The following is a 16,283-nucleotide window of genomic DNA, read 5'->3' on the forward strand; positions in this document are numbered from 1 at the left end:
ACAGATGATCTACAAAATGAATGTTTTTAAAACGCTCAGCCTCGGCTGCAGGATGTGCACTGATACAAGTAAAAGGGCCTCTTTTCTGTGCCACCATCCCGATGTTTTTGAATAATACCTAGAAGATTTAACACTCTTCCCAGATTCAGATCCTATGTCTGTGCTTGGGGACTGCCCTCTTCACTTTCAACCACAGAGACTGACAGGGACATTACTGTTCCTGGCAGAGGCAACCAGGCTTTTGGCTGAAATGTAAGAAATACACTGCCTGGAATCTGATAAATAGCGTTGACACTCAGATGGAAAAAGTGCCATGATTAGATAAACAAAAACAAACTCCATGCATACACCTCAGTAATCTGATATTATACAAGCCTACAATATAGATCAGTATTTGTGGTATGTATTTTTGATGGTCTTTTCAGCTCATCTTTATAAAGCGTGCCATTTTGTATCTGACCTTAATAAATCAGATTATGGTCAGACACAAAACATACAGTGAGTCTGAGTAATAAAATTCAGGGTAAGCTTTGAGTTTGGCAAATTCCAAACGTGCACTGCCTGCTGTATGGCAAAGTGTGAAGTTACAAATTGACATACCTTGGGAAATCTTTCTCTGTAAACATGGTTCATCATGACAATCTCATTATCAAATGAACCCATCGTTCTTCCGGGACTGAAAACAGAAAGAGAGACAAAGCTTGTCAACATCTATCTCTCCACTGACAGTTCTGATTGGCTGGCTGCAATTTCTTCAACAGTGGACAAAATAAACATCCCCAGCAAGGACACGTTATGAAATAATAAACGTGCACCATTTGGGCCCAGATTAAATCCAATCCTTTAAACAATAAAATAAAATAAAAAAATGTAACATTCCCTGTTACACCTTAAGACTTGGGTTGAAAAACCTCTTCAGAATTAGGTCAGGCAATAGATATGGAGCAGAGATAGGCAGTCTGTGTGGCCCATGTAACAGAAAAACAGGGCCTCTGCTGTTCCCTCTTAACCTCAAAGCCCAACAGTTATGGGGACGAAGCAGTGACCCACCCCTTCTGGGCTTCACTTGCCATGAAAGCGGTTCTGTTGCAGCAGGCAGATGGCAGCCTGCCCACCACGTGCTACAGCCCCCCCATGCCCCCCCCCCCCCCTCCACAGGTCCTGGCGGTGCCGCCGTTAGCTAGCACACCGCCCACACACCCGCGCAGCACGGCGTGCCGTGAGAACACGGGGAGCCCAGGGCCTTGGCAGGCGCCACACCGAGCAGACCGGTGCTTCAGCGCTGTTCTCCTAGCCGCCCGGAACCACGCGGCGCGCTCCGGCTGACCCTCCACGGCCCACGGAGGTGGTGCCGGATTCTACCCGTTGCAAAGCGGGATACTTCTTCAGCAAATGATGGGAGTGTTTCACCAGAAGTCGCCTGGATGTGGGACGAGCGCTGGCAAATGCGAACGATGTTGATTTACTTTGAAAACAGGACTGACCACATCTGGGGCAGCAAGGCTGAATGGCACAAAGGAAATTCAATGGCTTGACACCTCATTACTGTTTGTGACACAGCCCACCATTATGCCATTTTAAGGCAGAGTAGACAAAAGCCTGATACTCAGCGATGTGAGGGAGAGCGCCAAGGGAACCCCCGTAGCGGGACCTTTTGAATCCAAGGACAGTGAGTGTACCTGGGCCTTAGGCAGAGGCATTGATCTGAATATGGAAACAGAGTCTCCAAACGTCCGTTCTCTGTGTAAGCACTCCATTGACACATGCGCTCAGCCACACCTCAACAATCTACCGCAACACAAAGGGACGCGACTTCATTAGGAAACCAACAGAACAATGACATTGCCTCACTGGGGTTGGACTAAACACATTGTTTTTGGAGAACGTGCCAATTTGCACATAGTAGCATCCAACACCTTTGGTTAGAAACGACCAAAAAGGAAGCGTCATGTGGTTGATCTACTGGAGCGCACGGCCTCCGAGGGCCGGAGAACAGGTTACCTGAGGCTACGAGAGCGAGGACGCATCAACGGAGAGGGGCGCACCTCCTCGTCAGTCACGCTCTCCGAGCTCCGGAAGTGCTTGAACAGGAAGTGGAGCTCGTCCTGGGTGGGCTGGTAGGGGAGCTGATGGAGACGCTCCTGGGAAGAGGAGGACGACTGGGGGAAAGGGAGAGCGAGGAGTCATTACATGTCCCGTCGGCCCCACCATTCATCTCAACAGACCGAGAACCGGTGTCCTAATCAGTTAAATTAACATTTTCTTGGGTGGTCATGTACACGACTTTGGGGTCACAGAAATGTCCTTGTTTTTGAAAGAACAGCATATTTCTTTTCCATTAATACAACAGAAACCAGAAAAACTGTGAAGACATTGTTAATGTGGTAAATGACTATTGTAGCTGGAAACGTCCGATTTTTTCAGCAACCAAACCTCCTCTGTTCCAATGGCACGTTGTGTTTGCTAAACCAAGTTTATCAATTTAAAAGGCTGGCTATTTGATCAATAGAAAACACTTTTGCGATTACATAAGCACAGATGAAAACTGTTGGGCTGATTAAAGAATCAATAAAGCTGGCCTTCTTTAGACAAGTTCAGCATCTTCAGCACCAGCTTTTGTGGGTTTTATTACAGGCTCAAAGTGGCCAGAAACATAGAACTTTCTTCTGAAACTCATCAATCTATTCTTGCTTGGAGAAATAAAGTTATTCCATGAGAGAAATATCCAAGAAACTGAAGATCTCGTATAACAACGTGTACTACTCCCCTCAAAGAAAAGCGAAAACTGCCTCTAACCAGAATAGAAAGAGTGGTGGGAGGCCATTTACAACAATAGTGTCTATACTATTTCTGATCAATTTGATGTTATTTTAATGGACCACAAAAGTGACCCCAAACTTTTGAACAACGAGCAAATTCTTTAATCATCGTTTTTATGATATTTAAGACACACCAGATGCAACTGCCTGACCTTCCCACCCATGGGTCCCGAATAGCAGTAAATCACAGTGACTCGACAAACCACATCTGTGATGGTCTTTATCTGCCCACACATAAGGGGTCCTCTGAGGAGCAACCCTGAAAGGTCCTTTGTCCCAGCCTGACCTCGTCGCATGTCCCAAGGTTCACCTCATAAAACTACTGGACAATGGAGGACCACATGGCCAGGCGTGTTCACCGCCAGAATGGAGACTTCATCACATTGTCCTTCAGCGGTCTGTCCGAACTGAGGCGGCTGATTTGTTAGCAGAGGAACTTACGCTGCGGGGCGTCTGCTCGCTTTCTACGACACTCTGTAAAAATGCTTTAAGTTGAAACCTGAAACTCTGAAAGTGCAACCATATTGGCAGGGTGAAGCATTTCATACGATGAGCGAGTTGGGGGGTGTGTAACAAACGGAGGCACAGTACAAAAAAAACACAGAGCGTTGGTACACTTGAATACACTCATCCACTAAAAGGCCCAAACACACTGACTCATTCAGACACATCTTTACGCACGAGACGCACGTATATCTTCCTAGTCACGGCTGATGTGGTGTTGTGAAATGGAACTCATGACGGATGGGAGAAGGTCGGAGGCTTACAGAGACGGTGGAACTTGGCGGGTTGGTTCCATAGCCAGAGGAGGGGAGGGACGCCAAAGACCATCTCCTGCCGTCCGCTCTACAGACAAACGGACAGTCACGGCGTTAGAGAACCCCATATCCCAAACTGCCTTATATAACACTGAACTCCGCCCCCACACTATAAAGCCTTGCGTGTCTAGTTACTCCTCTGTTGTTCATGACGTAAAATGCCTTGATTTAACAGTTGGTGTGTCAGGAGTAAATATTCACTTACTGTGACTATGGGCTGATAAAGGGTAAAGTTATGGACTCTTATGGTTTGAGGAAAATGTGGACACAAAATACAAAAGCACGAAAAGGAAATGAAGGACAACAAGATTAGAGAAGAAAAGCTACCTGTCAGTACGAGCCATGTGGCTGAAGTCACTCCAGCAGGGAGGAAGCAAGGAAAAGATGGGGGGTGAACACTTTTAACCGTTACACAGATGAGGTTTGACTTTCGCAGTCTTGTGATTAGATCAAACATGGCTGCCACTGACCTGTGACATTTAGTTTGACAAATAAAGTCTGACAACTGGCGAACGTGTCGCTCTTAATTTGTCTAGCATAGAGTGCCAGCCCAATGCAATCTGAAACAGGGAATCACACTTTATCTAAATAACCAGGATATGGGTAGCTTAAATTATAAGGGGGTTGTATTAGCTTTTTTTCAGCTGATATCACATTTCAAGAGACATTTGGGTAAAAAAAAAAAAAAGAAGGAAAAAATAAAAAGGCATTTCTATCAAATGTCTCAAGGCACTGAGACATTTCTTTATTCTTTATTTAAAATCAGAGGCTTATTATGATGTGCAAAAATGTGTACATTAGTACTGCAGGGATTTATTTTAGGGTGGGAAACTGTATAAGTTGATAATGAACAATTCAGTTAGCAAACGTCATATACAGAAGATACATTAAAATGTATTAATTAAGATGGCCTGATGTGCCTTTGACCATTTAAACAGTTATTTTAGTTTTTTTTTGTTCTCTTGTTTAATTTGAATGGTAAAATCATAACATTAATTAAAGATTCACCAAACAAAACATGATAGTTTGCTGTTGTTTTGAAATAGTGAAAACTCCTAAAAGAACTGTGTTGATATAAATCTGTTGAGTAAAACCTTATTTTTTTGCAATCTGAAAATTTAGCTAAATGTGGATTTCTAAATGTCTGGCTCTTCCATCTGGAGGGAAGTTTATGGGTTCCTTCTTCCAGTCACTTTTTTAAGACAGATACAACTGAAATACAAATTACATTTTAGGACTAAATGCAACTAAGCGGCTTTTAAGGAGCATCGGTATTAAACATTTTCTTCTTTGTTAGAAAACGTTTTCCAACAGAAGAAAAGTTTTGCCAAATATACTAACCACAACAATGTGTTCTTGCTGCCGAATTTGACTTCAACTTTGCCGAGTGTGAAGTAAGTTTAATATTGCATGGGGGATGTGGGATTTCATCACAACTCTGACTTAAGCAACCAATTCGCAATCGGGCTCAATGCATTTTTAACTTGCCTCATTTGCTTTGAACTAAAACCCTTTTCAGGCACTGAGTGTGCCATCATGGGTAAACCCTGCAGCCAATGACAAGAGAGACACGGTCAAGTAAACATTGAAGGGGATCCAACTGTTTGTCAACCGGTCGTTCGTGTGGTGGCGCTGGTCGGTAAATCAATAACTTCCCGGCGTACCGTTCTGAAGTGTTTGAGTAACGTAAAAGGTTTTCAGGGAAGGGAGATCAATATAGACAGGCACCAGAAGACGTTGAGAAAGACCAAAGTTTGATCAGGAGGGACAGGAAAACTGTCCTTAGAGTTTGGATGGACTCACACACAAACATAAATGGTGCTAAAGTGCAGCGAGGTCCCAACATACCTGCGAGCAAAGGGGAAATTGAGGGAGGCACAGGTGGACACATTTCGGGGGCTGTCTAGGGGACTGCTCGCAGCTGAAAAGAAAAGATTACCATCATTACAGTTAGTTAAGCACACATGATAAGAATACGAAATTATAGCTTTGTGGGAATTGAAGTCCCTTTGATATATCTGTACAGAGCCTATGGTACTGTAGTAGATAGACTGAATAACATCTCAAACAGGACCATTGTATGGTACCAAAGAAAACAGCCGTTACCATGAAAGAGCATTCACCACCAACGATCTGTTTTAAAGTAGCACCGTGTTAGTCTACGACAGGATGTGCATCTGTTTAAAACACAACTTTAATTTACACGCAAGTTGTATACATCTTCATGTATTAAGCTACTGGGAACCAAATAAATTAATAAATGTGTGTCCCCTAATCAAATGAGCCTCAACACGACTGAACTTGAGATCTCTGCCAACATGTCTATTCATAGGGTGCACCTGCCAAACAACTTGTGAGGGATATACAGTAAATTCCTTCAGGTTCAAATGCTGAGAGGAGCACCCGTTTCACCAAGAGCAAAATGAATGTTCTCCTGCCCAAAAGGATGTGTCACTCCACCTTTATTTTAAACAAGCAGCACAGAATAAATGGTAGCGCAAAAATTTCACCTGCTATCTTGAAGAGGGCAGCCTACTCTGAAACAGCTAAAAGTGTCAACGTGTGGGACTGCAGTTTCAGCACCGGTTCTTACCAGTGTGGACAGGGAGAGGCGAGAGAGGGCGGGAAAGAGTGGGCGACGGCGTCCCCACACCAAGACTCTTCCTGTTGCTGCTCCGACAACTGTGGAACACAAACCAGAACATGGCTGTCAGTCACCCAGGGACACTTTGGACATCCATTATCCAGTGCTTGAAAACACAAGACATTTCTGCGCTTAAATGACAATGGGAAGAGTTCAAGGCCCTTTGGCGAGAGGACACTACAGAACACATTAAATGATTAAGTACACTTTGAATGTTGTACATAAGTGAATACTGCCAAAAACAGAATGTGATTCATCACCCATTAGGTCATGCACTATTTATAATGGTTTGACAACAAAGAGAGAGAACATCCACAGCAAGAAAGGGCAACGCGGAGTGAAAAAAGGTATTTCAGAAAGGGCGACAGTTGTGTCCACACACGTTCTGTCCACAGCCTTCAGTACATCCAGAGAGCAGCAGAGAATTATATTACAGACTTCAACGGGAGCTATAACTTCACCTATACGAAACCTTGTGCTGAATTACCAAAACAATACTGCAACAAGGTCTAACCCATTCTGCCCATCTGTTTCGGCAATTTAGCCAAGTCTTATCTGGAGCAAATAACATGCCGTTTTAGACAGGACACTGGCTTATGATAAGTGCCATGGGCAATACTGCACTGAGCACATTTCTGGTCTTGTTAGGGGCAACTTGAAAGTTGTGAAAACTTTGTGCCATCTCGTGCTCCTTTACTGTTAAAACCTCTTAGGCTGAAGCAAAAAATATTAACCGTTTTAGACAAAAAAGGTTTTACATTAGGGCTTGGCAATAAATATGGATTACTTTTTACTTGGTCTGTAACATTATGGGGCATCTACTGTGGGAGACTGTAAAGGGCATTATGATGGTTGTATGGCAAAAGAAACCACATTACAAAAACTCACTATTATTATTCTAATTATCATAGGGCCTTCAGAGAACTAAACAAAAGAATACTACTCTGATGCACTCAGGATCGCATTAAGATTAGGCATTGAAATGGGTGGATATTATGTCGATGAATGATGTTAAATAAAAACGTTGCTCTATAGGACCAGGGCAAACTGGAGTTAAGAGGGGTCTCATGAGTCTGCATGGGTTAGCATTTCTTCTACGCCACAACTAACGGGAGCAATTAGGGTAAAGAGCCTTGCTCAATGGCACATCAACGTTACATATGCTCCCTTCCAGGGACCAATATCCGACTCTGATTAGCTACAAAAGAAACAGCAATGGCATACAAGGTACTATGCTGTTGGCCTTCAGAAATGCTTGTCAGTGTATATTTTCACCATTAACAAGTACGTAATTCAGAAAAAATTCTCAGAATACTATGAATAACAATTACCGGATTGTTGATGGACTGTAAGTTATGAAAAAAAATAAAATACAGATACATGATATTAAATATTTACAATGTCCACAAAGTTACGGTCAAGCATGTTTCCATCTGGGTGGCCATCTGATTCTTCTTTCGGAGATTTGTTTTGGGGTTGACATCAGCCAATCCAACAATAAATGCCACCCAAAAAGTATACAAATACAGTAATACGACAACAAGTTGTTTCGCTAGAGCTCACCACGCTCCAAACCCATCCTACCTTTTAGATCGTTTCAGCATCGCTCCTGTTACAAAATGAGACTTGTGAGCTGGAACTGCGGTCCAGTAACTTGGATCCGACATAGTGAACGTTGTTTAGAACGAAAGGGAAACTAAATTTCGACCCAGATGAACAAAGAGTTCAATATCCTTGTAAAATGTGTATACAGAACATGAGAATGTAAGCCATAAGACCATGGGTAGACCCATCGCCGTGGGTGTCTTTTGTGTTGCCCGGGCTAGCAAACCAGCTTGGCTAGACTCACAACATAATTCAACTCCTTCGTGAATTAAACCAGCTTTCGATGCCTATCTCGTTTAATTTTAGCCACAAATCTAGATATATTTTTGTTAACAATGGCATACGGGTGATGGGCTACTCTTCTTGCAAACAATACTCCACTGTTGACTGAGGTAAAACCGGCACTACACCGATTTTAGCCTTCTTCTAAACACACGCACTAGATTCATATACGACGCTGAAAACGAATTGTTGTGACGATAAGGTCATCGACGTACTTGGGCTAAACCATAGCCGTTTATATGAAGGGTAGAGGGGATTACCTCTCGAAAGCCCCTAACCCGGCAACCATCAAAAGTGGTTCATGCTCATATTCACACGATTCTCACCAAGTGGAGCTCAATCGCAACATTATTATTATTTTATTTTTTTTAAACATGTAGGTCTATCTTATTACCTCGCGCTCTAAATTGTTTTATATCATAATTGACAAATATGTTAATAAAAAATATTTACGTTGTTAAAGTTCACACACCCACAACCACAGTCTTCATCTTGTCCTGCCTTTCACTTTAACACGAGTTCAAGAAAAAATACGATGAAAACGTAAACAAGCCCGTTCCCGCCACCAAATAGGAGAGTCATGCAATGATACATTAATAATAATAAAAAATAAGACTTAATGAATGTATGGAAGCACATTTCCACGAACCAAAAAATAAACATCTGCCTAGTCGTTTTGATGCACACTAAATCCTGAAGTCAATATAATGAGATAGGGGCTTGGTTGCATTTTCGTAACCGTACGGTATGGCGGGCTTTCCCAACTCTGGGACAACCGTTTCACATTTTTGCTGTTGCCCGGAACTGGCACATCTGATTCAAATATAACCAAGCCTTTTACTAAATGAATCAATTGTGGTGGTTATTCACGGTTCGCAGATTAACCTGAATGAATACATGTAATAACATTAACCCTTAAGTTATGTTAGGGTCAAATTGACCCGTTTTAACACGTTGATAGGTCTGAAATACCGTTTAGGTTTTAGGTTTTTTTGATCTGCATGAAACTTAACATTTTCAAGGGCCTCTAAAAAAAACTGTTACATTCATAATGTTAGGGTCAAAATGACTTGATGATGGGGAATCAATGAAAATGCTTGTTGAAAATCCTGCTGAGTGCAGATATAGGAGGAGAAACTGTGTTAATACACCTCAAAACACTTATACACACACACACACACTGCACATACAAACTATGCCTGCCATGGTCAGTGTTTGCTTTGTAATGTCCAACATCACACACAAAAAGTTAAATCACCCCTCACCTTTCACAAACACAAGCTGTTATTATCTGTGTTACTATTGGAACTGAACTTTTCTTGCGGGGAAGGCTTTGTTGTGTAGTGTGTGGAAGGACCCAGGGAGTACTGTTCATAACCTTTCTGTGGTGATATCAGTTATAGGGCTGGCTAAGGACCCTGTCCATATGTTATATTGCCGCCTACAAGTCCAAAAATGAATCAGCAGCTAGCTTGTGGGATACAAAGACAAGAATAGAAATATTTCATGCAACCTTGTCACTTGAGCGATTTCAGTTTGTATATTCTCCAGAGTAGTTCACTTCGATTACTGTGACACAAGACCATCACATGGTATATGATTCATGAAGCATGTCGTGTGAGAGCCTTCCCAAAAAACTAGCCTCTGTGAACATCATCATGGCTTACTGTGCAGAGATGACCAGCCCTAGTCCATCTGATTCCCTAACTTTCGATTTGTGTGTAACATGTTTTGACCTCTTGAACATTAGACGTCACGGTTTCCCTGGGATTGTCCTGGTTTCATGCTGGGAGTCCCGGGTCCCGAGAAATATTTGTAAAACACTAAAATGTCCCGGGTTTCCGATATTCACTACCAAATTGTCCCAGTTTTCACCACAATTAAAATAATAATACTGTCAGAGCCAAACAAACAACTGCGTAGAACTTCGTAGCAAAGAAACAACTCTCATCAAAGCTCAAAGCCCCCCCCCAGTTCTACCAACCACAAATAGGCATGATGACCAACATGGGTTTATAAGTGAATACATGTGCGCGTGCATTAACGTGCGGTTACACAAGGGTCACGGTCTGGGGGTTTGAAAATGTGGTCACCCTAGGTTAATTTTGTCCATCATAGCAAAGAGATACATTTCTGTTTTTGGGATAAAAACTATTGTTCATCATATGATAAATGTGGTTTAAATGGACTATATAATAAAATAAAACTAGTAAATGTTAGAATTTATATGAGTAATGAGTTGATTAAGTCAAACATTTGTTGCGGGCTAAAATATCAATAGTGAGTACTGGGTAGCAATTTAACACCCCGGGTCAATTTGACCCGCTAACATAATGAGTGAAAGCAAAATGTTAACATAACTCAAGGGTTAAAAAAAAACATGTACTAAGGTAGCTACACTGTATTAAACGCTTCTTCAATTCACTGACTGACCTGAAAAAAACATATTAGACTTTTCTGTTGAAACGAGACAGACTTTCTGCATCAGAATTATAACAAAGAAAATCCGCTCTTCCAACTTGTTTTGTGAGCCGAACTGGAAAAGGCATATCTGCAATGGCTAGGGGTTATTTAGCTAAAAACTCACGGAGAATCCTCCAAGTTTGTTTAAAACTCCAGATTGGCAGATTTTTTGCCTTTCCAGAAAACGCCAACAATGATGGACAAAGATTTATTGATAAAACATTAGGCTATATCTGCTCTCGACAAAAGTAGCATACGCAGCTGCTAACACCTTAAGATGTTAACAAATCTCCGCCAACATCACTGCAGTATAGAAAAGAAAAACTAGGGCAAGAAAAACGGAAGAAAAGAAAACTAGGGCAATCAATTTGATAAAGTTGATAATAAACAAAACATGTAACGAATGATTAGTTGGGTCAACGTAAGACGCAGCATAAAAACAAGAAAACACTGAAATACGCTTGGTGCTCAGCACTTAAAAACGTGTCAAAAACAAGTGTCTGCTTTCCATAGATCTCCATATTAGTTTGTTTCCATGAGTTACGTGTTGAAGGGAAACATCTTTCTTCTCACATGCATATTTCAGCTCATGAACGAAACGTTCGCCAGTAGCACTACTAAACCGATCCTACCCGTGAGCGTGGAGTTTATTAACATGCCCTTTATAAAACTCAATTTTTGCTTGTTTTCCATTTAATTTAAAACTGCTTTCTCAAGCTGTTTTATAGAGATTGGGCAAGATAACAAAGAAAATACAAGAGCATATTTACATATCGTACTTTATTTAAATATTACATTTTTCATATTGGTCTTAATTTTAGATCCTGCTTTTCATCAGGCATTAATCATTTGTCCTGGATTAGTGTTGTATCCTTTGCCAAATTAACTAAAAATGTATCTTCAGTAGCTATTGACAAAAAAAATTGCGAGCTCCAACCAAGATAGACTACCGTGGGTTAGCCTACCGTTGTACCAAGGTATGCAAGTTATAATAATGATACAATAAGTACTTAAAATTAGATAATATGTAATATTGATTGGATGTAGTCTAACTGTAATATAATGAGATGTAATGTAATTAGATGTAATGTGACTGTAATGTAAAGGCAATATAAAAACAAAAGGACGACAAGTGTTTAAAGGGCTTTGGGCCACCATAGGTGGCCAGAACACCTTAAATACATATTGGTATAGAGACAACAAGTGTCTGGAACTGTAATGCAATGTGACATCTTCTGACTTATATATTTAATTTGAACACGTCCGTAGTCACTGCTTCTGTCCAGATTTTGCCACTACCATGTTTAAGAGAACAGAGGTTGGAAAACATGGCATTCACTTCACATTAATGTCCTGTATGAATAAGTAAAAAAGGAAGCCTTAGTTTAATAATAAAAAAATATATATATTATATATTATACTGCTTCAAATCATCCATTCTGTTTGCAGGCCTTATTTAAGAATTTTTGTTATTTTTGCATTATAATTTCAGAAAATGTCAATACTATATCTTCAATATTTGCAGAATGATGGTGTTTTACCGTTATTTGATATTCACCTGTAGATAAAATATATCAGAGGTATGATCCAAAATTATTTTTTTCGTATAATTGCAATTTGGCGACCAGTTTATAATAGCAATCCGGAATCTCAGGGGTTTCTGGTCTATGGCCGATATACCACAGCTAAGAGCAGCATCCAGGTACTCCTAGCTGTGGTATATTGCCTAGGAATAGTCCTTAGCAATAGGGCATTTTAATGCATAAAAATAACCACGTATTTTGTGTACTGTGAATTATACATTGGACAAAATGTTAATATACAGTACACCAATAATTTCGGTATGATAATACATCTAAGAAGCAAATGGGGATTTTTGGAGCCCCATTTGTAGATCTTTTGTGTCCATGAGTGTAATCACGCTGTCTGATGTCTGTATGTTTATTCATGCTGTCTGAAGTCTGTGTGTTAAGGCGATCCACTAAAATCAAGTGACACATTAACACATTTTACCTCTGAGAGGGACTTAACTGTGTGGCACGATGAATACATTTATACAACAGACAAACTGGTAGGACATGCTTAACACACCAGGGGAAATGTATTAAAAGCAATTAATTGATATGCAGTCAAATTCAAGTACACTCACCACACATTTTCTGTCACTCTGAATACAGAGGAAATAAAAAGACTGTATTATAATATAATGTATGGACAAAAAAAAAGGAAATTATTACAACCGCTGCGTAATATGCAAATAAAGACAGAATGCAATGATGTGAAAATAAGTTATGCCTACCTTTAATTGAAAATAGTACAAAGACAACATATCAAATGTTGAAATTGAGAAATGTTATTGTTTTTGGAAAAATACATGCCCATTTGGATTAGGTGATCAGCTTGGCACTACAAAGGAGCGTCTGAGACTGCTGCGTCCCTTGACAGGCCCCATGAGTAAAAGGTTTTCCACTAAAGGTTCTAATCACACTTGATTTTAAAACACCCACGCTTGGAGGAAAGTACATTCTCCTGCAAACAACCAGAACTGCGCTTGTGGCTGCCTGCTTAGCTACTACTCCCTTTTAAACGCGGAAATTCATGGCTTACTGAGGTATAGTCAATCTACTTCCAGACCAAATTTAGAGGTTTCAAAAGTTATTTTGTTAATCGTAAAATGTCCAGATGGCATCTTTCATACATGTACAACTGTGGAAAGAATTAAGAGACCACTGCACCTTTTTCTTTCCTTTCCAAAAAAGTTGAAAAGGAAGGTTTTGAGTGAGGAACAGAAGTTTCTTAATTTTAACCCTTCTGTTCCTCACTCAAAACCTTCCTTTTTTTGGAAAGGAAAGAAAAAGGTGCAGTGGTCTCTTAACTTTTTCCGGAGCTGTATATCAAGGGTAGGAACAGGCTGTATTGTCTAGGCTTAGTTACTGTACTCTCCTGTGTTGTCTAGACTTAGTTACTGTACTCTCCTGTGTTGTCTAGACTTAGTTACTGTATTCTCCTGTGTTGTCTAGACTTAGTTACTGTACTCTCCTGTGTTGTCTAGACTTAGTTACGGTACTCTCCTGTATTGTCTAGACTTAGTTACTGTACTCTCCTGTGTTGTCTAGACTTAGTTACTGTACTCTCCTGTGTTGTCTAGACTTAGTTACGGTACTCTCCTGTATTGTCTAGACATAGTTACTGTACTCTCCTGTGTTGTCTAGACTTAGTTACTGTACTCTCCTGTGTTGTCTAGACTTAGTTACTGTACTCTCCTGTATTGTCTAGACTTAGTTACTGTACTCTCCTGTGTTGTCTAGACTTAGTTACTGTACTCTCCTGTATTGTCTAGACTGCCTCATTAATACTGTTGCTGTCATGTTCTCTCTCATAATTTAACAAATATGTTTAGGAGAAGGATACCCACGCAATTTAAAATCAAAACACTTAATTCTAGATTACACCTGTCAATATATAGATGGCTAAAAATGACCACAAACTGCAGATTGAGGAGCAGTTCAACAACAACTCAGAACCCCGATGCATGTGGCAGGGCATCCAAGCCATCACAGACTACTGGCCAAAGAACCCCAGCCCCACAGCCTCCATCACCGACAAGTTAAACAGGTTCTGCGCTCGCTTCAACAGGAACAACAAAGCGGCAGCCATTAAAGCTGAACTCCCCCCGGACACCCCTCCTCAGACTATGCACTGAGCTGAGCAGGGTGAATGCACGCAAGGCTGCTGGTCCTGATGGCGTCGCCGGCGTTTGCTCAGAGCATGTGCTGGGCAGCTGACTGAGGTCTTCACTGACATTTTCAACCTGTCACTGGCCCAGGCCGTGGTCCCCACATGCTTCAAGACGGAAACCACTGTGCCAGTGCTGAAGCAGTCGTCTGCATCTAGCCTGAATGACTTCTGACCTGTCGCACTCAGCCCCACGATCATGAAGTGCTTTGAAAGACTGGTCCTGGCCCACCTTATGTCTTGCCTCCCCCAAACACTGGATCCCTACCAGTTTGCCTACCGGTCGAACAGGTCTACAGAGGATGCCATCTCCACAACTTTACACTCTGCCTTGACCCACCTGGACAAAACCAACACCTATGTGAGAATGCTATAAATAGACTTTAGCTCAGCATTCAACACAGTCATCCCCTCTAGGCTGGTCAACAAACTACATGACCTAGGTATCAGCCCCTCACTACAACTGGACCTTGGTCTTCCTAACTAACAGACCCCAGTCTGTCTTCACCTCCTCCACCCTGATCCTGAACACTGGCGTTCCACAAAGCTACATGCTGAGCCCCCTCCTGTACGCCCTCTTCACCCACAACTGCGTTCCTGTACACAGTTCCAACACCATCGTCAAGTTCACAGATGACACCATGGTGGTAGCCCTGATAAGTGACAATGACGAGTCAGCCTACAGGGAGGTCAAGTGCCTGGCAGCAAGGCACATGCTACCTTACACCTTCAATTTGCTTCAATTGCACATTTTGAATTGCCATTTGTCCTTGCATTTGCCTCACTGCACAACTATTCATTCCTCGTGTAACATACATAATACTTAATACTTGTATATTTTCTGCCCTCCTCTGTTTGACTTCATTGCACATTTAGAATTGCGACTTGTACTGCATTTGTCTTCACTGCACATCTATACATTCCACTTGTAACATACACTATACTTGAAACTTGTACATTTCCTGCTCTCTTCTTTTTGCACTTCTGGTTAGATGCTAACTGTATTTTGTTGTACTGTACTTGTACTTGTTCAATTACAATAAAGTTGAATCTAATCTAAATACTTTGCAATTCTTTGTTTGCAAGATAAAAACTATCACTAAAATGATCACTATAATCTAAATGTTGTTTCCGTGGCTTTCATTTCTGTGTATAATACTTGTCAACTGTATTATATCTTTTTATTTATTAAATAAAAAATGATAGCCTAATGCACAACTTTAAAAAATATTGTTATCTTTCTCTCATTTCCATTGACGTAAAGGTCAATCAAGGTGGTGCATTAAATCCCAGCTGAAGCATTAATGTTCTTATTCTTATGTAATGTTGAAGGCAGACAACAACTTAAAAAAAAGTACCACTATAAAATGACTCATACAAACGCTGAAGGAGTGAGCAGCAATCAACCTTAAACCAAACCTATGTACCATAGCATCTGCCAAGTGGGAGCAACCTAGTGACAAACAACCAAACAAACACACCATGTCTGTTTCAAAACAGGTGGAGTATAACCAATTTCTAATACCAAAATACGGCCTAATACCCCATTGTCAAGACAATGTATTCCCAAATCAATGTTTCCATGGTCATTATATTACCTGGAAAAAACTACAAAAATAGCAAATATGAGACGGTTGCCAGGGTAAACTGAAATCAATCCAGCTAGATTTAAGTAACAAGTGGATTTAACACCACTTCGACATGAAATTGATTAGTGAAAAGGACAGAGCTCTGATGGGCAGGGCATGCATTTTTCTACATAACTTTTTGAGATTTTATGTAGAATTTGTAGTATTTGAGATGAGAAGAGTTGTCCTATGACATTTTGCCTGACTAGTATATGATGGTGCATGCTGGGAGGCTAAAGAGGGAGTTACAGTTGGATTAAGAGCTTGATAAATATTTGATTTGAGTAAA

At 40.9% G+C, this 16,283-nt stretch overlaps 1 protein-coding gene across 5 annotated transcripts in view; it reads right to left on the reverse strand.

Annotated features, from left to right (window-relative positions):
* The window catches only part of LOC105026197 (microtubule-associated serine/threonine-protein kinase 3), a 43,984-nt gene that overhangs the window by 16,279 nt on the left and 11,422 nt on the right, over positions 1–16,283 (reverse strand). For 2 of the 5 annotated variants that reach the window (XM_020049366.2, XM_020049368.2), the window contains 6 exons: positions 6,231–6,319; positions 5,486–5,558; positions 3,965–3,997; positions 3,587–3,665; positions 2,002–2,159; positions 601–676 (listed from right to left, as the gene is read on the reverse strand). In XM_020049366.2, coding sequence (XP_019904925.2) covers positions 601–676; positions 2,002–2,159; positions 3,587–3,665; positions 3,965–3,997; positions 5,486–5,558; positions 6,231–6,319 — 508 coding nt within the window. Of the gene's footprint in view, positions 1–600; positions 677–2,001; positions 2,160–3,586; positions 3,666–3,964; positions 3,998–5,485; positions 5,559–6,230; positions 6,320–7,865; positions 8,328–16,283 lie in introns of those variants that run through there. The other 3 variants (XM_020049367.2, XM_010897497.3, XM_010897496.3) reach the window with 3 other exon arrangements.

This window comes from Esox lucius, chromosome 8 (assembly GCF_011004845.1).
Source record: "Esox lucius isolate fEsoLuc1 chromosome 8, fEsoLuc1.pri, whole genome shotgun sequence".
Taxonomy (NCBI): Eukaryota; Metazoa; Chordata; class Actinopteri; order Esociformes; family Esocidae; genus Esox; species Esox lucius.